The 22,722-nt window shown below is 36.6% G+C and overlaps 1 protein-coding gene across 3 annotated transcripts; it reads left to right on the top strand.

The window, feature by feature from the left end:
* The first annotated feature begins 1,769 nt into the window (after positions 1 to 1,769).
* On the top strand, positions 1,770 to 19,236 carry Tsen2 (tRNA splicing endonuclease subunit 2). 3 transcript variants are annotated; one of them, XM_069826720.1, is made up of 5 exons: positions 1,770 to 1,926; positions 7,419 to 7,615; positions 10,983 to 12,000; positions 15,181 to 15,338; positions 18,918 to 19,236. In XM_069826720.1, exons 2-5 carry the CDS (start codon positions 7,433 to 7,435, stop codon positions 19,065 to 19,067), a joined length of 1,509 nt encoding a protein of 502 aa, XP_069682821.1. In that variant the 5' UTR covers positions 1,770 to 1,926; positions 7,419 to 7,432; the 3' UTR covers positions 19,068 to 19,236. The 3 variants fall into 3 exon arrangements, with proteins under 3 accessions (XP_069682821.1, XP_069682822.1, XP_069682823.1); XM_069826721.1 differs by lacking the exon at positions 1,770 to 1,926 and adding an exon at positions 3,215 to 3,451; XM_069826722.1 differs by lacking the exon at positions 1,770 to 1,926 and adding an exon at positions 3,914 to 3,934.
* The last annotated feature ends 3,486 nt before the right edge of the window (positions 19,237 to 22,722 follow it).

The following is a 22,722-nucleotide window of genomic DNA, read 5'->3' as shown; positions in this document are numbered from 1 at the left end:
TTCGCCACTTTTAACATAGCATTGCTTGTTATATGAGAGAACTTTGACATTTACCTTAACCTATAAAGATACGACCTGTTGGTACAGAGTTCTTCACATAGCAAAACACAGACAATTTTCGAATATAACTTAGCTGAACAAGCTTCAAATAACACTGTAATATGCTTGGCATATTTATAATATTCGTACTCAATCAGTAATGCACAATTAATCGAACTATTTTCACGATGCACAATGCTTTGTAATGGTACTATTCATCATTTCATAGGGCAGAGAGGCGAACCTAGCGGCAGAAATTGTCATGACTCACAGAGACCTACTCTCGATCGTGCTATGCGCCAGCTTGTGTAATCCCGTAAGCAACGTTGTTCACAGAAGAGCAAGTATCTGCGACACTTGCTTCCGTCCGTCAGGCGGGCCAGCTTGGACGGGCCCCAACGAAACATATTCTTGTAACGGTAACTTCGTAACACTTCGTGAATTTCAGTCGGTAGCGAATGCGACATTGCACGCCGCGCACCATGGCAGTTGAGCGCTAAAGTGATTCAAGTTGTGGAGGCCTTTGACGTTTCACCGACACACATCGCATAATGTGACGAAATTTACTGTAACAATTATAGCGGCAATGGTAAACTTTAGCAGTCCCTGCACCATTGCTTCAGTGGCTGGTCATGATAATATCTTTGAAAAATATTGGAGTGCAAGAGGTCAAATGACTTTATTGTCAAACGCCTGGCATTAGAAAACAACAACAACCATTGCCAACTTATGAATCCAGTACACTGTGCTGAGCAAAATTTACGTATTTTAAAATGTGAAAAGAAAAATTATGGGGGACGAAATATTGGTGGGGCACGGCCCCGGTGTCTCCTAAGGACCGGCCGCTCCTGACTCATGTAAAGAATTTAACAATTGGAAACCTATTTTTTTACATTGAATTTAAAACTATGCTGGAGGCAATATTCTAGTGTAATATTTTAATTTGTTATTGTTAAATTCCACATGATCCCAACTGGTCACTTTCTAAACTCACATGTTCCGAACGGAGCACTCTCAGAACACTCATGATCCAAATGTCATTGTCAAAACTAGTATCATCTTAAATAATTTAAAGCTAAATAACTTTTAAGTAGGCCTACTCCTGTATAAATAAATACGGTTACAAATCTGAATAGTAGTTTTTAATCATTGCTCTTTCATTTATTAACTTTCATTGTGAAGAAAATGGACTCCAAGTATTACAAATATGTTTTCCCTCATTTGTGAAAATTTTCATTTTTGGAACAATTGAGTTATGACTCTAACCGACTCATATATTTTCAACAATTATTAGTATTTACATCACTACTCCATGGATAAATATGTAATATATATTTATCCATGACTACTCACAGTTTCCATCCGATTAACCAATGCTTGAAGAAGGTTTTTCAGGCACTCGCACCAATGGATACAAATTTTAAATTAAGCACTAATTACACAATTATTTTTAGTAATTAAACAACAGGCACTCGCACCAATGGATACTAATTTTAAATTAAGCACTAATTAAGCAATTATTTTTAGTAAGTAAATAACAATATAACCAAATAAACAACTATAAATACTAAAATTGACACTTCAGGTTGAAATATTCACAATATTAACGCACTAAATACGAGGATCACTCTCAATTCAGCGCTAAAACTAGCATGGCCACCTCTGTTCGAATGCGCAATAGTTGAGGTTGGAATAGTTTTCAAACTCGCTGCAGAAACAAACTTTACCGTTATGCCAATAATGCCTCGATGCAGGACGAGCTCAATCTGAGAGGTTGGCAGCAGCGTATATAAATAACCACGAAATGAAGCGACAAGTGTCTTCTACAGATCACATGTGATACCCTAGATCGTAGTATATAAGCGATCAGGTGTGATACGAAGTTCAGTAAGTACCGGTACTAGAACCACTAGAACTATGCTGTAAGCATTGACGTAGGTCCTTGGTAAGGTTGCCAGGTTGTATGATCATTTAATGCAAGAAATGATATGCCGAAGTATTTACTTTGTCGATTCTGTTTGTATTCACTATTTCTCTCCTTCCTATGTGACTTCCATCTAGCTATGCTTCAGTCTACCCCTCACTCCTCCGGGTTAGGTTAGGTTAGGTTGGAATGTAATTTACGGGAGGGGGCGCTATGGATCAGCACTGCAATCTGTTACGATCTATTGCTCCAACACTCAAGTACATTCCCAAACCCACACTGGCTGACTACACTAAGGTTCTCTGCGTACCCAGGTTTCGAGCAGACAACCCCCCCCCCCCCGGTCTCTAGACCAGCCCCCTCCGTGCATCGCCAGCTGATCGGGGAATCCTATGGAATGATAACGAAATGGGGAAATTGTGACGGAATGATGTAGATGCCTAATATGGGGAAAACGGGAGACCCCGAGAAACCCCCAACTGCGATCTTGTCCACCACAACTGTCACTATGGATTTTTCAGTGAAAAATTCCAGATCTAGCCGGAACTCGAATCCGGGCCGCCTGCGTGACAGGTCGGAGGTCTAACCACTCAGCAACCGCAGGTGTCTAGGTTTAGTTACCTATATTACGTCTAGTTACTTATGTTGAACAACGCCATGTTACAAACATAATGCACTATGCCGATGTGAATGATTTAACACTTAGACACCATTAACTACGGTATCGATTAAGTAAATAATAACCGGTACTCCTTCCGAAATGTTCGAGTCAACTTTTCAGATTGTAATATTACACACACGCTTTCACTCACTCTTTCTCCCTCTCTGCCCTAAAATACCCTGGGCACTCAATTTTTCTTGTTTGTTTACGATATGTATGACTCGACTAGAAGCCAAGGATGCTAAATACATTTGTATCTTAATGTGGTAACACAGTAGTACAGAAATAATTTACCGGTACTACAGTACAATCACTTCAAGACCTCTGCAAAACCCTATGCCTAATTGCTGTGCTAATCTTTAATTCAAGTCAAATTCATTATATCGTATATTCAGTGAGAAGGGAATAATAATTAAAGTAAAGAATAATATATTGATGCTTGATATATTTGTATAGATGATGGTGGTGATAACATGATTAAAAGTTTATTTTTATAGTTTTTAGATTTCTCAGCTACTGAGTTTGGTGACGCTAACTCTAGAATACAGGTAAAGGTAAACAAATTGTTTCAGTATTAGTGATCATGCCATCTCGAGCCTCGAACCAAAGGAGAGAAGAAATAAGTGCAGATCGGTAAAGATGGCTATGTAATGTATTCCGATTAATATCCCTGGACCAAAATCTTCGGCTAACTTAGTGAAATTGTTGCAAAATATCAAGTAAAAATGAGTGATATGTTTGATCAGAGAATGAAGGCGAATATTTTCCCTGGACCAAAAAATTGGAGTACTTTCCCTTGCACAAAAAGAAAAATCAGTAATTGAAAGGTAAGGATTTTCTCTGAAATGATTACTTCACAAACTTGTCTGTACAGTTGGCCTTGATTTCTCACAACATTGCGAATTGTAGCTACTTACCAGTAAGTATTTTGGAGTGACTCCAGTGTTGAGCTACATTACAGACAAACATTTTCATCCACCATCATCTGTACAGACTGTACGAGTTTTCAAATGGCATGCACAATAACACAGTCTTTCAGACGAGGACTGGCGCTATTTTGGAAGAAAATATGCTTAAAATATAATAATAGAGGGCTCAAGCTTAATTATATACATGCATAAATTATAAAAATAGCTGAGCGAGTTTTGGGATACACTCTTAAATTATATGTTTGTTTTTACAGCAGTTTACAAATGAATTTGTATTGCATCCTGCATTGTCTATAATGTCTCAGAAAAAAGATGATATTTCATCAACTACGGAACTCTAAACATGACCTATATCTGCCACATGGTTCTAATTCGAGAGAGGTACTTAACAGAGAGATCTCTTCTCGCCAGAGAACGTGTCATAGCCAATTAATTTGTCTACTTTTGTGACTGCTGTGATATCTGGTTCTTGATACATGCTTTTGATTTTTCTGTTTTTTCGAATTCTCCATAGCCCATTTTCCGCAAATGGGCCAAAAATGTTCTAAGTATTCTGTTTTCAAATATGTATAATTCATTCAGTGATCACTTGGAATTGTAACCATAACATTATACAGGTTGGATAATGGTTTTATACCATCTTAATTTAGGCCTATATTATTATGATGTACCGAAGTACATATGATATTTCCGTGCAGATATTCTGCATCATCATATGATGAAAGATGAGTGGAACGGAGAAAAATTCTCTCCGGCACCGGGATTTGAACCCGGGTTTTTAGCTCTATGTGCTGATGCTCTATCCACTAAGCCACACTGGATTCCCATCTCGATGTCGGATCGAACCTCTCAGTTTAAGTTCCACCTCTTGGGTTCTCTCTAGTGGCCTACCCTCTTGCACTGCGTCGTAGATGTATGAAAGTGAGACAATGTCCACACATGTGCAGAGGTGTACTCGTTATGAGTGACTGCACGGAAATATCATATGTACTTCGTATATCATAATAATATATGATATGCGAAAAATAATCACTTTTTAGTGATTTAAGACTGCGCTTATTCTGTCGGATCCCGGCCACTTAGTCACTCATAACAAGTGCATCTCTGCACATATGTGGACACTGTCCCACTGTCATACATCTATGACGCAGTGCATGAGGTATGCCTCTAGAGGGAACACAAGAGGTGGAACTTAAACTGAGAGGATTCGATCCGACATCAAGATGGGAATCCAGTGTGGCTTAGTGGATAGAGCATCAGCACGTAGAGCTGAAAACCCGGGTTCAAATCCCGGTGCCGGAGAGAATTTTTCTCCGTTCCACTCATCTTTCATCATCTTAATTTAGTTGTTCTCAATAAAATGTTGGATGTAATACATATAAGATTTTATAATAATTAAGAATAATTTGTATTTAAATAAATACAGTATAAATGATCTGAAAAACTGTGCTATAATTGAGTGTCGTCATAACCGAGATGTACAATCCTAGAAACAAAACACAGCCCAACTCTTGAAGCTCCTTACAGAGCACGATTCACAGTTTTCAACCCAGTATTATTTGAATTGTATTACAGGAAGGTATTAATCTGAAAATAATATCAAATTGATGCCTAAGAGTCATTAATAAACAAACATGATACAGTATGATACCCCAAATTATGATAATTCATAGCAAGCATTCTGGTAGCTCTGTGCTAGAGTGCTTGTTTGCAAACTAACAAAGTTTAGGATTAGGATATTGTTGAGAAAGAGTTTTTTTAAATTAATTATGCAGGTTAATTTCGTTTACATCATTGTATTTAACTGCATGATTTATAAATATTCATCTACTATTAAGAATAGATCAGTTTTCATCACATCTTCTCAAATGCCTTTTGGGTTACAACAACAATCACGATCTCATGTGTATCACTGCTTTGGAGCACTGAGCATGTACTTTGTGTTGAATCCGGAACTTAGAAAATTCAGATGAGCCTTTTTTTTTTCTGGAAATGCATGTATAATACATACATTAAACAAACTGTCAGCCAAGGGAGATGTAGAATGATAACATTTTTGGCATCACATCATTCAGGTTTTCGTAATTGCTTTATTATTGATCTGTGAAGTTGAAATGCACCAACAATTTTGGTTCTGTTTTTCCAAACTGTTTGGACTATCTTAGAATTAACAAGACCAAATTCAAGATACGCATTTTTTCATTCGTTTTAAAGATAAAAAAAAAAAAAAGTGGTATGGGGTACAAAATGGACCCCAACCAGCTTGTTGAGGAAGCATACTTAAATGCCATCGACCTGGGCCAGATCGAACCTGCAACCTCGGGCACAAAAGGCCAGCACTCTACCGACTGTGCCACCTAGGCCGACAGCTCCAAATTTTATTTCAATATCTGTACATCAGCGAAAAGAGAAAAATTTAATAAATGATTTACAGTTAAAATTGCTGAAAATATAAGAAATTTAAAATGTTGTTGTTGTTTTCTAATGCCAGGCGTTTGACAATAAAGTCATTTGACCTCTTGCACTCCAATATTTTTCAAAGATATTATCATGACTAGCCACTGAAGCACAGATTTTGAGATGTTCCGAATCCATTTCTTGGTTTGAGTTGCACAATGGGCAGTTAGGGGACTGATATATTCCAATTCTATGCAGGTGTTTGGCCAAACAATCATGGCCTGTTGCCAATCTAAATGCAGCTACAGACGATTTGCGTGGTAAATCGGGAATTAACTGTGGATTTTGATGCAGAGAGTTCCATTTTTTCCCTTGGGATTGAGTTAACAAATTTTGTTTGTTGAAGTCTAAGTATGTAGATTTAATAAATCTCTTCACAGAGTAATACGTAGATTTAGTAACAGGTCTGTAAGTAGCAGTGCTGCCCTTCTTTGCTAAAGCATCCACATTCTCGTTTCCCAGGATTCCACAATGGGATGGTATCCATTGGAATACAATTCTTTTATTGAGTGATATTAATTGAGAGAGCATTTTAGTTATTTCTGCTGTTTGAGATGAAGGTGTGTGTTTAGAGACTATTGATAGAATAGCTGCTTTGGAGTCTGACAATATAACTGCATTCCTAAATTTTATTGATGTGGCATAGAAGATTCCTGAGACATTCACTTATTGCAATGATTTCACCATCAAAACTTGTTGTTCCATATCCAAGAGATCTATAAAGCGAGAAGGGACAGCACGTAACACCTGCACCGGCACCTTGTTCTCTGGAGATCAAGGATCCGTCGGTGTATAAATGAAGCCAGTTTTGTGGAGGGTACCTAATATTAATTGTCTCTAAAGACAATTGTTTCAGTATTTCAGTGTTTACTTCTGATTTCAGTATTTCTTCTGTTAAATTTAGATTATATTCTATATTTAATAGAGTTAAAGGGTTTGGTTTAATTTGTAAGTTTTCTTTTAAATTCGGGATATTGATTTTCTGTTTTAATTCTTGAACAATGGATATGAAACTTTTTTAAGTTTTCAATCTACAGAGAGGACTGTATGAATGCCAATTGTTTCCTGGTAATCTGATAAGGTTTTCATATTGAATCAGTGCTTTTTCTTCTATTGTCATAAGAAACTTAAAATAGGAACACTTCTACATGATTCAGATTTAATTCCTAATTATCACGGAAGAAGTAGCAACATTTTTTATTTACACTTATTATGATTATCTTGCAAAACTTTGTAAATTGGCTATTTCATATTGAACCAGCAAATATGGTTGTAGAATCTTTGCATTTGTGCACACATAGTGATTAGTGATGTCATAAAGAAGTACAACGAGATTACGTGTGTGAATAGTTACGTAATTCCCACAGACCAGGGCATTGTATACCAATTGAATAATTTAATATTACAGACTATTGGTTGAAAATGGAACTCCGAGAGCCTAAACGAAAGCGTAGAGTTCGTGTCTCTGTGCAGCAGCCTTTCCCTATTCTTAATAGAGATGCAATATCAGCAAATAAAGAACTCTGGCAAGTGTACACTGGAAAGTACAGTGGCGATTTTGTTGTAGTGGATGCACCAGATGAAATGCTAGCACTTCATACTATGGTAAGCACTTTAATATAGATACCAGAAATCTTAATATTACTGATAGGTACTGCATGGATAATTATTCAATTAATTACGGAGTATTGATTAAAAGTAACTGAAAGTAACAAAGCAAACTTGTCTTTGATGTAAATTAGTAAAATGTATGCTGTCCACATCTGTGGAGTAACTGTTAGCACGTCTAGCCGCGAAACCAGGTGGCCCGGGTTAGATTCCCAGTTGGGGCAAGTTACCTGGTTGAGATTTTTTCCGGGGTTTTCCCTCAACCCAATATGAGCAAATGCTGGGTAACTTTCGGTGTTGGACCCCGGACTCATTTCACTGGCATTATCACCTTCATCTCATTCAGACGCTAAATAACCTAAGCTGTTGATAAAGCGTCGTAAAATAACCTATTAAAAAAATAAATAAAATGTATGCTCATGTATATTTGTCAGTCAATAGAGTAATTGCACACATTACAGGCTTGTTTGTATTACATACCTTTACATATTTTGGTACATTTTATGTTTCAGTACATAACTTTGTGTGCTTATTCATAAATACATATTATTTTACCCATATTTTACAATTTATGTACTTCTGTACACAATTATTACTTTTCCATATAAATATTAATTTAGTCATTCTGTCTCGGACAGGACATTTTTGTCTTGAACCATTTGATGCGACAGTGATTACACACATTCTTATGAAGCTGCAGCATACCGCATCAGTTGAATACCAATGCAACATGCTGCATCCTCATAAGAATGCGTATAATAACCATCACATCACACAGTCTGAGACAAAACTGTCCTGTTCGATGCAGTATATTGCCGACCTTAGCAGTACTGTTTTAATTTACTGTTCTTTATGTTGTATGTTGGTATATTTTACGCTTGAATACGTATTTTTAGTGTCTTATTTAACGATATATATATATATATATATATATATATATATATATATATATACACAGGGTGTAACAACTTTAATGTTTAGAATTTCTGGAACATGTTCCCTGACACATTCTACGTTGATTAAACCTAACATACCTATATCCAAAGTTCTATAGGTTTGGAATATTTGTACCCTAAAGTTAAATTTTTGAGTTTGATTTTATCGCTGAATAATGAAAGAAGTAACACCAATTTCCGAAAGTGACATGTCTATGTCATTGTTTTTATTATTACCATATTACATTTTAATATCAACTACTTGCGAGTATGAAAGAAGCAGTGCAAAGTTGAAAAAAATGTCCTTAAGATTCCAAACTCTGTACTTCTTGAAATTTGCCAATAGGCACGTGAAAATACCTGTGAACTAGGAATCCTACGATTTGGGAACAGTGCTTGATATGCCAAACCAGCTGCTGTTGCATTGCCATCACACAGTCCATACACATAAACTATGTCAGCGTATTCCTGATGTGTGTACACAAAAGGCATGTTTTAATGGTCAAAACTCAATGAAAAGACTAGTCACAATACGGTTTATTTTTCTCACAACTGTTATTTTAAACTGTTGTCTGTTTCGTTTCCTTAGCAACCTAAACAATTTTAATTTAATTTCTCTTAAAAGTAAAATTTCCTTCATTCACTGCTTTTCAAATGTTTCTTATGTATCTCTACTTAGTAATGCCATAAAATAGGCCTTGTATAAACGGTATAATGGTTGGAGCTGCAAGAAGTTCTATTTCTTCGAGCTCTGTTATCTCTGTAACCTCTCAATTTCGGATATAGGTATGTTAGGTTTAATCAACGTAGAATGTGTCTGGGAACATGTCCCAGAAATTCTAAACATTAAAGTTGTTACACCCTGTATATATCTCAATCCGTGTGAAACTATCACATGTTAAATACCAAACACTTTCACTTTAGAAAATTACTGATTCTTGGAAACTTGTCTCGTATGTATAAAGCTTTCTTCATAAGGTCTATTTAATGGAATTGGTTGTCCTTCTGAAATAATTTTGAGTTTTTCAGTACAGTCTCTAGAAGTTTTACAATACATCTTCAATTATGTACCTAGACATACTGCCGCACTATGTGAACCCATTTCACTGTCACAAGAACCTGTATTTCCACAATACAGATTCACAGAAGCATTCTCGCTAAATGTTTACTCACAGTGTTGAGCAGTAACATGTTCCATTTCTTTTTTACTTTCTCCAAACTAGCCAACTTTCCTCACACATGCACATAGCGACAGTATTGCCTACATGCAAACACACTTCAAGTCTGCTTACAACGCTAATGCACTAACTGAAAATCCCCAACATTAAAGCTATAGGCACAATAAACAGTGTTGCAGTTACTGTGGTTTACTTAACGAAAATGAGATGTTATTTATTTTAGTAACTTTGATCTGTAAGCAATTCACAGAGACTACGCCCCTGCTCACCTCTGACACTGAAAGTAATTTAATCTAACCATCATTATCAATATCATTATCGTTATCCTTCTGCACAGTTTAATGAAACTTTCACTAAGAAGCAAACGTTCTGATGGGGGCAGATAAAAAAGTTAAATTTTTTACTTCCACCATGTTAATAATGTCAAAAGAAGTGCTTATACAAAGTTTGGCCACTCGACCGCAATTATGAGGCCGTCCAGAAAGTGATTTTCCTTGGGGCCGTTTATAAAAAAAAAAAGCACTATTGCATGGAAATATTTATTGAAACAGATACAGCAATTGTTGCGCTATTTGTCAACATATCCCCCACTGGAATTAAAACATTTGTCATACCATAGGATCAATTTTTGTGTCGTAGAAGTCAGTTGACTCAGATCGGAATCGGCGTTTCACTGCGTCTGCACTTCTCTCTGTCGATCCCATGATATGAGAAATGTCTCAATTCCAATGGAAAATACGAGTATATTGAAAAATAGCTCAACAATTGCTGTGTCCATTCCAATAAATTTGTCCAATGAAATTGTGTTTTTTTTTCTGTTAACAGCCCCTGGCGAGCTTATTTTTTTACGGCCCTCGTAATTGCGGTCGAGTGACCAAAATTTGTATAAGCTCTTCTTTTGACATTATAAACATGGTGGAAGAAAAAAATTAACTTTTTTATCTGCCCCCATCAGAACGTTTGCTTGTAAGCCCCTTTTCATGCGACTTAATTCATGGAGGTCACAGCTTTTTAGCCACCCAGAACAACACGAGCCATTCGAGTTTAAATAATGTTGTCTAGTTATATTGCTAAGACTTAGTCGCTGTTAATGTTGGCAATTTAAATGTTACATGCACCCAGACAAAATATTGTAGCCACGAAGAAGATGAGACACACGAACTAATTCGCGTGAAAAGCATTGTAGAAGCTGTTTTCTTGCATTACTGAAATACATGTACCATTAGATACATCATTTTTGCTTTTTTATAGGGTTTCTTTGGCAAAGGATCATTGTCTCGTGCAGGTCCAGAGTTTGGTAAGGAAAGACAAGGAATTCCACCTTTCATACGTCATCGTCAGTGGAAACGAAGATGTGAATGGGCAGAACAGCAGAAAACTATGATGGTGGAATATAATAGAAAACAAGGAGAAACTCTTCAAGAAGTGACTAATGGACAGGAGACTGTTGTAGAAAATAAGGATAATGAAAAAGAAACAGTTTCTATAGAAAACCAACCAAGCCCCGGTTCATGTTCAAGCATAAATACTAAACAAGAGAGTTCAATAGAACAATCAGGTAAGCTGGATGTTACGACAATTTCAAGCGAGAAAACTGAATGTGTAATTGAGAACACTAAGAATTCTGGTATTAGAACTACAAAAATCAATCATGAAGTAATGAATACGGATGATGAAATTATTACAATTGACTCTACAGATGAAGATAATGTTAGTGCCATAGACAAGAATTCAGCAAAATCAGGTGATGCAAAAGACAATAAAAGTAATGCCAGATGTTTATCAGAGAGTAATGAAGTGAATGACTGTGAAGAAAATAGTATTACAGGGATTAAAAGAAAAAGAACTGCACATGTTGAATGTGATGGATCCAAAGTTAACAGTACAGTGAATTTGTCAGGGAGTCACATTACTGAAGAAGAAGGTACGAAACCTACAGATGGAATGCAAGAAAGGATGTTTGTGGTTGTGCCTGACAGTGATAGTGATGATGAAGGCTATTTGACCAACCTTTGCCCTAGATTAGAAAAAGAAGTTTTTCCAATTCGCGAAACCTTACATCTTACACTTGAAGAAGCTTTCTTTTTGAGTTATGGTCTTGGATGTCTACAAGTAATAGATTTATTTGGCAATTACCTTGCTCTGGATGGAATGTGGCAATTATTCTGCAAGTCTCAAAAGGATTTCATTCCAAAATATGTCATATACCATTATTTCCGCTCTAAAGGATGGATAGTGAAGCCAGGAATCAAATTTGGAGGTGATTTCTGTAAGTATATATTTTTAATTATTTTTCATTACCTTTTTGCTTACTCCTTGTATAGTAACATATTAATTATGCTAAATAAGCACGTAATTTAATATAAATGTAAAACAAGAAATATGAATAGGGTTTATATTTTGTACATAATAATTATTCCCCACACTGATGAGATCACAAGACCTGCTGCAATAGTGTTGGTAGATGAGTTTTAAGTTCATAATTTTGCATAGTGATAAATATTGCTATAGTATTGCACAAAACGTTGTTTGGCTCTTGGTTGGGAACACACGCATCAGACATGCTTGCATGGCCAGTGTAGATTGCATCAAATTATCAATCATTAATCTCTACATAGCTATTTCTATTCATATAATTTCAATTAATTATAGCATGCACAAATTATATTTTTATATGATCAAATTATGAAAAATCTCCCTAGTAAAATTTTAGAGATTATTTTTATGAAATTTCAGTATTCACAATGATGTAGTTTCATGTTTCTCTCAGCACAGCCTCAAACTTCCCACAAATTTTGTTGCCATGTTTAAATATTACGAAGACAACATAGTCATGATGTTTAGAAAAGTACAGAGAATTTAATTATATAAACTATATAGTCCAGTAGCAAATATAAATGATACTCGGGAGGAAATTAAACACAGAATACATATGGGAAATGCCTGTTATTATTCGGTTGAAAAGCTTTTATCATCCAGTCTGCTGTCAAAAACTCTGAAAGTTAGAATTTATAAAACAGTTATATTACCGGTTGTTCTTTATGATTGTGAAACTTGGACTCTCACTTTGAGAGAGGAACATAGGTTAAGGGTGTTTGAGAATAAGGTGCTTAGGAAAATATTTGGGGCTAAGAGGGATGAAGTTACAGGAGAATGGAGAAAGTTGCACAACACAGAACTGCACGCATTGTATTCTTCACCTGACATAATTAGGAACATTAAATCCAGACGTTTGAGATGGGCAGGGCATGTAGCACGTATGGGCGAATCCAGAAATGCATATAGAGTGTTAGTTGGGAGGCCGGAGGGAAAAATACCTTTAGGGAGGCCGAGACGTAGATGGGAAGATATAATATTAAAATGCATTTGAGGGAGGTGGGATATGATGATAGAGAATGGATTAATCTTGCTCAGGATAGTGACCAATGGCAGGCTTATGTGAGGGCGGCAATGAACCTCCGGTTCCTTAACAGCCAGTAAGTAAGTAAACTATATAGTCACAAGCATTTTTCGGAAATTACCAATAAGTTCTCCATGTTTCAATTGACTGTCGTGTTAAAACATGGTTCCTATAAAATGATATTCTTAATTTTTAAGTCTTTTCATTGTAAAAACAGTGCATTCCCTCGTGAACTTGGCCAGTTCGCAGCAAAATTGGCGGCTTGCCAATGCACCAACTCCCGCAAAATCAGATATACTACCACCATGGCTCAGGCTCTGGCTGTTTCTTAATTACATTTTACATAATATAAAATTACAATAACAATCACTACATGCATGTGCTTTGCCACACGAGATGTTGGAAATGATGTCTTACATCCACACATTTCTGACATCTGCAAAGAAAATCGGTGTTCACATGCTTCAATTCATCTCAAGTTGTAGCAATTTCCTGTTTCCCTAAATCTGTTAACAAGTAAACGCACTGTCTCTCTGTGTGGTGAAGGCACACTAGAGAATTAAACCGCCTTGTAACTTCCCTGCAAGAAGTTTTAATCACATACGTATCATATATAAAAATTCTTTGTTCTAATCCAGTAGTGGCTGGTGGTCAAAATAATGAGTGTGCTACAATCTGTATATCGGCCTACACTTATATGTATTTATCTTAATTTGAGTCTCGCCTAGTGATGAAATATGAAGTCCATACGACGTTCTTTCGTACTGCAGAACTTGCCATTCAGCCATTTAGTGTTAAACCCCTCCATCTTGGACATCATACTCTTTTCTATTGACGGTATTGCAAGAGCAGTGAGACGATCCTGGGACATAGTGTTCCTTAAAAACAATTTTATGCTTTTCAAGCAAGAAAAACATCTTTCAGGCTCAGCAGTGGTCATTGGTTATTGTAACCAAAATATTTAACAACTTCGTTACTTCACAGAATGGATCCTGTAAATTGTTGGAGACTATATGTATTGTAACAATTGAATAGTCATCTATATTTCGGAAATCAGGTCTTCCGTATAGAAATCCGTATATGGAACACACTTTTGTTCAGCATAGTATAGCTGTCGACAGCAACTTCAACAGGTAGATGGCAGCAGCAGTCAGACACTTGAATTACCAGATACATTGTAAATAGTTCCGAGTTCCTTCACAAACAAGCATTCTTTCGTTACGCTTTACTTTTGCAATCTCCAAGCTGTGTAGTGCTGAAGCTGATTACAGCACTTTCCCATGTAAAAATAGCCAATCAGAGCAATGATTTCAGCTTCGCACATGCGCATAACTGTCTACATTCTCATGTGGAGTTTTGAGTAGCACAACGAACCCCCTGAGGCACCAAAGAGTGAAGAGCAAAGACTAAACACTTTATAATGCGTCATGAACATAACCACGGGAAATTGTCAAATGATAGATCAAATACTATGGTATTACAAATACATTATTTGAGCAATAATTATCATTGTACTGTAGCACATAAGGACGGGCCGCCCCTGTTCTAATGTGTATGTATATTGTGGCATTATCACAGCACTATTTATAACACTTCAACAAAAAGTTGTTGGAAAAATCAGACACTAATAACACAACTTTCAACACTCCTAATTTACGAAACTTCACTTTAAAGTAAACACTTAAAAAAACACGTCCTTTCTTGTGGCTCTGACTGACATGACAGGGAAATGAAAGTTAGAACGTGGGAAGGGCAGATACTTAACTTATGAGATAATACGTGCCTAGTCTGGGGGGTAGCACTATGGTTAACTGAAGGCAAATTAGAATGCGGAAAGAGAAGTCATAATACATGCGAGACAACAGGTGTATCGGCTGGGCAAGCTAGAGCACAATGACTGGCTGAGTTCACCAGGGAATGCGCTGTATGAAGTATTTGTGTTGATTCTTATTAAAGTATGCCTTCTTAAAAGGTCATGAAGGTAAAGGTTTATTTTGAAAATAATAATATTATAAAGTATAAAACTATGTTTATTATTATTATTTTCAGTATTATATAAACATGGTCCTCCATTCTATCATGCATCATATATCGTTGTGATAGAGGTTGTAGATAAATCTAGCAGGACAAGGATAGCAGGATTTGGAAGAACATTATCTTGGACAAGATTGATGGGACTGAATAGACTTGCAGAGTCAGCTGGAAAGGTGAGATGTGAAAGGCAGCATGATTTTTTACATTGAGAAGTAGTTGGTGTTGATGTAATGTGTTTATCATTTTTTTATTTGAATCGGGGATTGCAGAAATGTGGCGTATTGACATGTGCTGTTTCTGCAACCGTCGATTCATTTATAGTAGCGAGCACAAGCTGGAAGTGCTGTAAGATTTCTTGCATAAAGTGAAACATTAGCTGTATGCTTATGTGTTCAACATAATTTAACAAAAAACATGACAGTAGGAATTAGTCTAGGTATCTACCTCATATATGATTATTACAGATCTCTCCCAAATACCTGTAATCTGATATATACATAATGTTTATTTCATAAACAAAATATTTTAAAAGTAACTGAGTAAATCTCTTATGAAAAGAAACCGACTACTTTTTTCTTTTACGGTCTTACTAATAAACTGTGTATAGTTTTTATACGAGACTTATGCAGCGTTGAGACAGAAAACGTTACTAATAAACCATGCATAAGCGATGGATGTATAAACAATCTGTAACTATACAATGGGAATTGCTTTGCAGTAGTTATACATACTAGGTTCAAAAAGTTCCCGGAATTTGCTAGTATCATAGAAACAACGTATCTTAAATATTATTCTACAGCATTCCCTTCAAAATAGTTTCTTTCCGCAACAACACACATTTGCCAACGCATGTAGAGTTCCTGGAAGCAGGCCTGGAAGCCATTTTGTTAAACCCGTCTTAGTGCTCTCGTCGCGTTTGCGATAACCTCTTCAGCATTGAATCTCCGTCCTTTCAGATGACTTTTCAGACGGGGAAACAGAAAGTAATAAGGTGGTGAGAGATCAGGAGAGTATGGTGGATGATCCAAAGCAGTTATGTTGTGCCTGGCAAGAAAATTCTTTACAATAATTGCGCGATGAGCAGGTGCATTGTCATGCATAGAGAACCAGTTGTTTTTTACCCACTTTTCTGGATTTTTCCTTCTCACTGCGTCCCGGAGGCGACGGAGGATTTCTACGTACAATTCTTTCGTTACAGTACGACCTTCTGGAATGAACTCATGGAGGTTGAGACCCTGAGAGTCGAAGAAAACTTCCAACATAAATTTGCCTTTGGAAGTGTCCCTAGGAAATTTTTGCTTCCGAGGAGGTGTTTTCGATTTCCACTAAGATGACTGTCATTTAGGGACTGGGTCGTACAAGTAGCACCAAGTTTCATCACCAGCAATAATTTTGTTTAAGAAATCACCATCTTCATCAGCCATACTGATCATGTCCCCAGCAAGAGTCATTCTTGTTTCTTTCTGTTCTGCCGACAACATTTTCGGAACTAACTTCTGAGACACGTAATGCATGTTGAGATGCTTGTGAAGAACATTGTGTACACTTCCGACTGATATTCCGACCTCTGCTTCTATCTCTTTTATGGTTTTACGTCGGTCGTCCCTCACAACATTATGCACACGCTGAGCGATTGCTTCATTTGTTGCAGTTGTTGGTCGGCCGCTGCGTACGTCATCTTTGATGCTATCGCGGCCACCAGAAAAGCGTTTATGCCAGGCATACACTTGAGTTTTTTTCATTACTGCTTCGCCATATGCTTCTTCCAACAATCTTAATGTCTCTGCAGGAGTTTTGTGTAACAAAACACAGAACTTGATGTTTGTACTTTGCTCTGTGGACATAATTACAAAATGCGTTGAACAAACAAAACACTATGATAAACAATTGCCTACAACTCAAAACCAACAATCGCCATTATCAACAAACTTTAAGAAAATGATATCATGAATGTTACCAACAAAACAAATGTATAATATCCCTTGTTATATATTAATACGAAAAATGGTAGTAAAATTCCGGGAACTTTTTGAACCCAGTAGTATACACGAAACCCCTTGTTTAAGCGTTGTATATAGAGAAAAAATGGCCGCCCCTCTAACAGCTGTTCGTATCGACTGTCATTTTATGATGATGAATGCCTTGTAACCACAGAAGAACACACCAAAGAGCACAGAATAAGCAGAATATTATTGCTGTAGCTTGTACTCTTTGACCAAAATATAGTGTGGTAATCGATCAGAGCCAGTTGTACTATCGATTCTTAACACGGCACACTAGAGCGCTCTACTGGATGCAATAGAGAATCTCAGATATTCCATTACCTTTCGTAATGAAGTAATGACGAAGCTATGACGTAGCTGTGTTAACAGTTATACTGTTATACACGACGTATGGAGTGATTATTAGTAAGGAATTTACACAGGACTTATAAACGAGCTACTCATTGCATAAGTATAAGAGAGTTAAATGTCTGTATATAGAGTTTTTATTAGTAAGACCGTTAATGAATAACATCTTTATATGAAACGAGTCAAAGTCACCTACTCCGTTCAACATTTACTTGAAGGATTTGGTGAAGAACTGTTTTCAGAACATGGGATGGGTGATAATAGGAGGAAGAAGAATAAAGTGCATAAGATTTGCTGCTGATATGGTGGTGTTAGCAGAAGAGGAGACTATACTAAGGGAATGTTACTGGGGCTAAATGACATCTGTGAGCAGTATGGTTGTCGGAAGAAAAATAAAGAAGGTAAACTTGCGAATACCAAATGAGGCAATAGAGCAAGTGGACAGCTTCAAATAATTGGGGAGTACTAAAAGCAGTAATATGAGCTGCTGCCAGGAAGTCAAAAGGAGGATAGCAATGGCAAAGGAAGCTTTTAATAGATAAAGGAGCATCTTCTGCGGACCTCTGGAAAAATAACTAAGGAAGAAACTAGTGAAGTGCTTTATGTGGAGTGTGGCATTGTATGGGGTAGAAACGACGAAGTGAAGAGAAGCAACTACAAGCATTTTAAATGTGGATATGGAGAAGAATGGAACATGTGGAGTGGACAGACAGAATAAGAAACGAAGCCGTGTTGGAAAGAGAAAAAGGAATTGGTTGGGTCATTGGCTGAGAACAAACTGCCTACTGAAGGATGCACTGAAAGGAATGGTGAAGGGGAGAAGAGTTCAGGGCAGGAGAAGATATCAGATGATAGACGACATTAAGATATATGGATCATATGCGGAGACAAGAGGAAGGTGGAAAATAGGAAAGATTGGAGAATGCTGGGTTTGCAGAGAAAGGCCTGTCCTTAGGCAGAACACTTATGTATGTAAATAATAAGGAAAGGTTGCTCATTGTAATGAAAAGTTACCTTGTCTTTACTGCCAGATGCAATAGTTTACTTTGTTTTGTAGATGGTTTGTCCATAAATTACTTTCACCTGAGTCTGTAATACCTTCTTACTTGGAAAATAACACAGAATCTCATTATAAAGAACTAATATAATTTCATGTTACTATAGTGATTTTCATAAAAAAAAGCTGTAATACTAGAAGTAAATACAATGTATTGAGAGTTACATCATTATAAGTTAAATATCTAACTTCTTAGGATTATGAAGAATGACTTTTTATGTGCAGTCCAAAAAACAAAAGCCCACTTTTAGAATGTCTGAAACATAATTATGGAAAAGTTAAAAAAAAATGTTTGTTTTTAGTTATTACAAAAACTTTGATTGGAACTGTGTTTATATTTTCAGGAAATATTATTGTGCCAAGTGATCTGGCCTTCTGAGGAAAGCCCCGAAAATTTGGAGTTTCCTTCAGTGTTATCGAAGTTCCAGGTTCATGAAGTGCTAATCAGAAGGTGGATTTCATCACAAGAGAGAGAAGAAAACGAGATTTTGTAAAGAACATTGCATTACGGATTTACATTAGAATGTTGTGAACGACAATTGCAACAGTTTTTTCTCTTCACATTACTTAAATTAAACTCTCTGTTTCTCGAAACTGTATTTACTGGTGTACTTAGAAACCATTGTGCATTTAAAAATTTGAATAAATTTCACTTATTTACTCAACGTGATTTAAATAAAAGTCGTATCTATTCAATATTTACCTGAAGTTCTATTGTAGTCAGTATATTTCACAGCATAAAAAGAGATTGTCAGAAATTAGTAAGTTGATTTTCAATAAGATCTTGAGGTGACAATTGAGAAGACTGAAGAGTAAAGAACATTCGAGCAAATAAAGTGTACAATTAGGAAATTATGCAAAAGAAAGTTGTAGGCCTACAAATATTTCAAAATTATATTCACTTTCAGAAACTGGTTATACTAGTTGTGACACAGCAGCTGAGGCTAGGCCTCAGTCACTTGGCTGAAATTAATTAAAGAATGTTGTGCTTTTTTATAATATATTATTTACTGAATGAAGCATATAGCATTTTAGAAGTACTCCATTTGAAAACTTTGTGATATATATACAGTAGCGTGCAAATTAATCCGAACACGACATATTTTTACATTTTCTGTCATTGTTGGCCTCACAGTTGCTTATACCGCTTTAATTGACATCTGTAGTACGTGTAATTCCATTGTTGAAGGTCTGTCATTTTTTTTTAATAATATGTGACATTTTGCCTGTCGTTTTGTACTTATAAGCATTTCAGTTGTGTTGAAGACTTAATACTGCAATCCTGTGTACATTCTGTCGTCTTCACAAATGGATATAACTCCATGAAAACGGTCTAAAATTATAACATTAGCAGAGCATTCTTCTATGACTCAGAGGCAAATTGCTGCAGAATGTCACATCGGTTTGGCTACTGTTAATTCGATCATAAAACGATACAGGGAGACTGGATCCATCACACCCCAGAAAAAAGGAAACTGTGGCCAGAAAAGGAAGACTTCACCTGCAGATTGTCAGGAAAAGTAAATTAAATCCTAGACTAACTGCTGTCGACTTAACCCGCGAGTTAATGGCTACCACTGGGGCGAATATTCACGTCACAACAGTGCGGCGTAGGCTTTTGGAAGCTGGACGAAGGGCTCGTAAGTCTATTAAGAAGCAACTGCTAACCCCTGTTATGTGCAAAAAATGCTTAATATGGGCAAAATTACATCAACTCTGGACAGTGAATGACTGGAAGAATGTACTTTTTTCCGATGAGTCTCATTTCGAGGTCCACGGTCACCGTGTTTCTTACGTATGCAAAGGATCCGAAAAAGTAACAGCAGCTCATCTCCAACAAGCACCCAAATACCCCCCCCTAGAGTAATGTTTTGGGGTTGTTTTACACATGAAGGGCCTGGAGCTTTAATACCTATCAAGGGAATGATGAATTCTGACAAATATATTCACTTATTGGAAACCAGAAGCGTACCCCAGCTGCAAAAATCATTTCCAGATGGCAGAGGTGTGATCCAACAAGACCTGGCACCATGCCATACGTCTTGAAAAACTACAGAATTCTTCAACAAGAATATTCAGGTACCCCCCTGGCCAGGCAACTCACCTGACATCAACCCCATTGAGAACTTGTGGTCAATTTGCAAAAGAAGAATGCAAAAAATGGATTGTTCTACAAAGGAGAAGATGATTTCTGCCCTCATTGGTGTATGGTTTCGCGATGAAGAATATTTATGGGAAATTAGTGGAATCCATGCCAAATCGTCTCAGAGCTATTATTAGGAACAAGGGAGGCCGCATAGATTACTGAGGTATGTCTTAGATCCTTTTTTTATCCCATTTGAGTGTTTTTGGATAAGTAATTACGTTGTTCGGATTAATTTGCACGCTACTGTAGATAGACCTGTCTTGCAGTAAAATTTGTTCCTAAGGCCTGAAAAGCTCGTGCCAGGTCTGTGAAATTTCAAACAGGTTATTTTGCTGGCCATGCTTATTGTTTTCTAACAAAAATGGGGTTTGGAGTAAGTATGGATTTGCTGACTTAAATCACTTTTGTAGTGCACAGCAAAAACATTCAAAATCTCAAACTCACATACAATGTTTCCTGAAATCAAAACTTTTTGGCAAACAGTGAATTAATATGCAAATTTGACTTTCAGGTAGAAGCTTCCTGTGAAGCAGGCTTAAATAATTTCAAGGGAAAAATTGTTCCGGGACCGGGTTTCGATCTTGGAACCCTTTGCTTAGCGCACGAATGCTCTACTGACTGAGCTACCCCAGGAACCATACACGACACCATCACAATTCTTCCCTTTATATCCACACAACTTAAATGGGGATGAGTTGTGTGGATATAAAGGGAAGAATTGTGACGGTGTCGTGTATGGTTCCTGGGGTAGCTCAGTCAGTAGAGCATTTGTGCACTAAGCGAAGAGTCCCGAGATCGATACCCAGCCCCGGAACAATTTTTCTCTTGAAATTATTCAAGTGAATTGATACTTTATTTGATGATCAATGAAGAACTGATACCAATAAATACAACGAAAGGGTAAAGAAAAATAGAGATGTATTAATACGAATCATTGATGCTATTTGTTTTCTAGCTAACCAGGAGCTCCCTCTATGGGGACATGACGAATCAGATAGCTTTAACAAAGGAAATTTTTTAGAATTTTTGAACGTGTTAAAGAAATATGGTTTACTTTTAGAAAACCATCTAAATTCTTCCACAGTGTTTCCAGGAACTTTTTCATTGATTCAAAATGATACCATAGAAGCTATTACTGATGTAAAAAACGAATAAATAGAAAATGAAATTAACTCAGTTTCATTTGTAGCTATAATACTTGATGAAACTTCTATATTGAGAACAAATCTCAACTATCTACAGTTCTCTGCTATGTCTATGAAAGATTCTTGGACTTTGTAGATGTTAGTGCTGATTGAACAGCAGATGGTTTATTTACTCACGTAGCACGAGTAGTTAATGAATTTGAAATTTCTACTAAACTTGTGCGACTATAGACCAATTATATATTTTTAACAGAACACCCATACTCCAGGTTCAGCATACGCCACTGAAGACAGTGTCAGTACATATGAGAGACAGGGAAAGTAACGTAACTGTAAATGAGTTTATGTAAATAAAAGACATCCATGATTTTAAATGAAAATTATATAAAGTTCAATTATATCCTTGATGTTCTATACCAACAAGTCAAGTGAAGCCATACTCTCGAGAATGCCATCCAAGCAAGCGCATCTATTTGAATTTAAGCATGTTGAGTAATCATCGTTACTCATAACCCACCTCAAGAGATCAGAAGCAGCAGTTGTAATTGCAATATCTTATTTAATGATGGTTTCAACTGCAGAGGTTTTCAACGTGAAATGGCTAAAAAGTCTTGCCTGGAGCCCTCTATCATGGACAGGACTCTTTTACGTGTTTTAAATCCACTATATGGAACCCACATCTTCACTACTTTGCCAGAGGAAGCCTTTCTGAGGATTATATCACTCGATTTACGTCATTCACCCATTTGAAGCCAGTTATGTAGACCAATTTACTGACAGAATCGTTGAACAGGGTGTGACATAGAAAGCTGGTCTACACTACATCCACCGATAAAATGAGATGATCATGGAGATTTG

Source organism: Periplaneta americana, chromosome 5, assembly GCF_040183065.1.
Source record: "Periplaneta americana isolate PAMFEO1 chromosome 5, P.americana_PAMFEO1_priV1, whole genome shotgun sequence".
Lineage (NCBI taxonomy): Eukaryota > Metazoa > Arthropoda > Insecta > Blattodea > Blattidae > Periplaneta > Periplaneta americana.
Note: the sequence above shows the minus strand (reverse complement) of the source record. Positions and strands in the feature narration are given on the sequence as shown.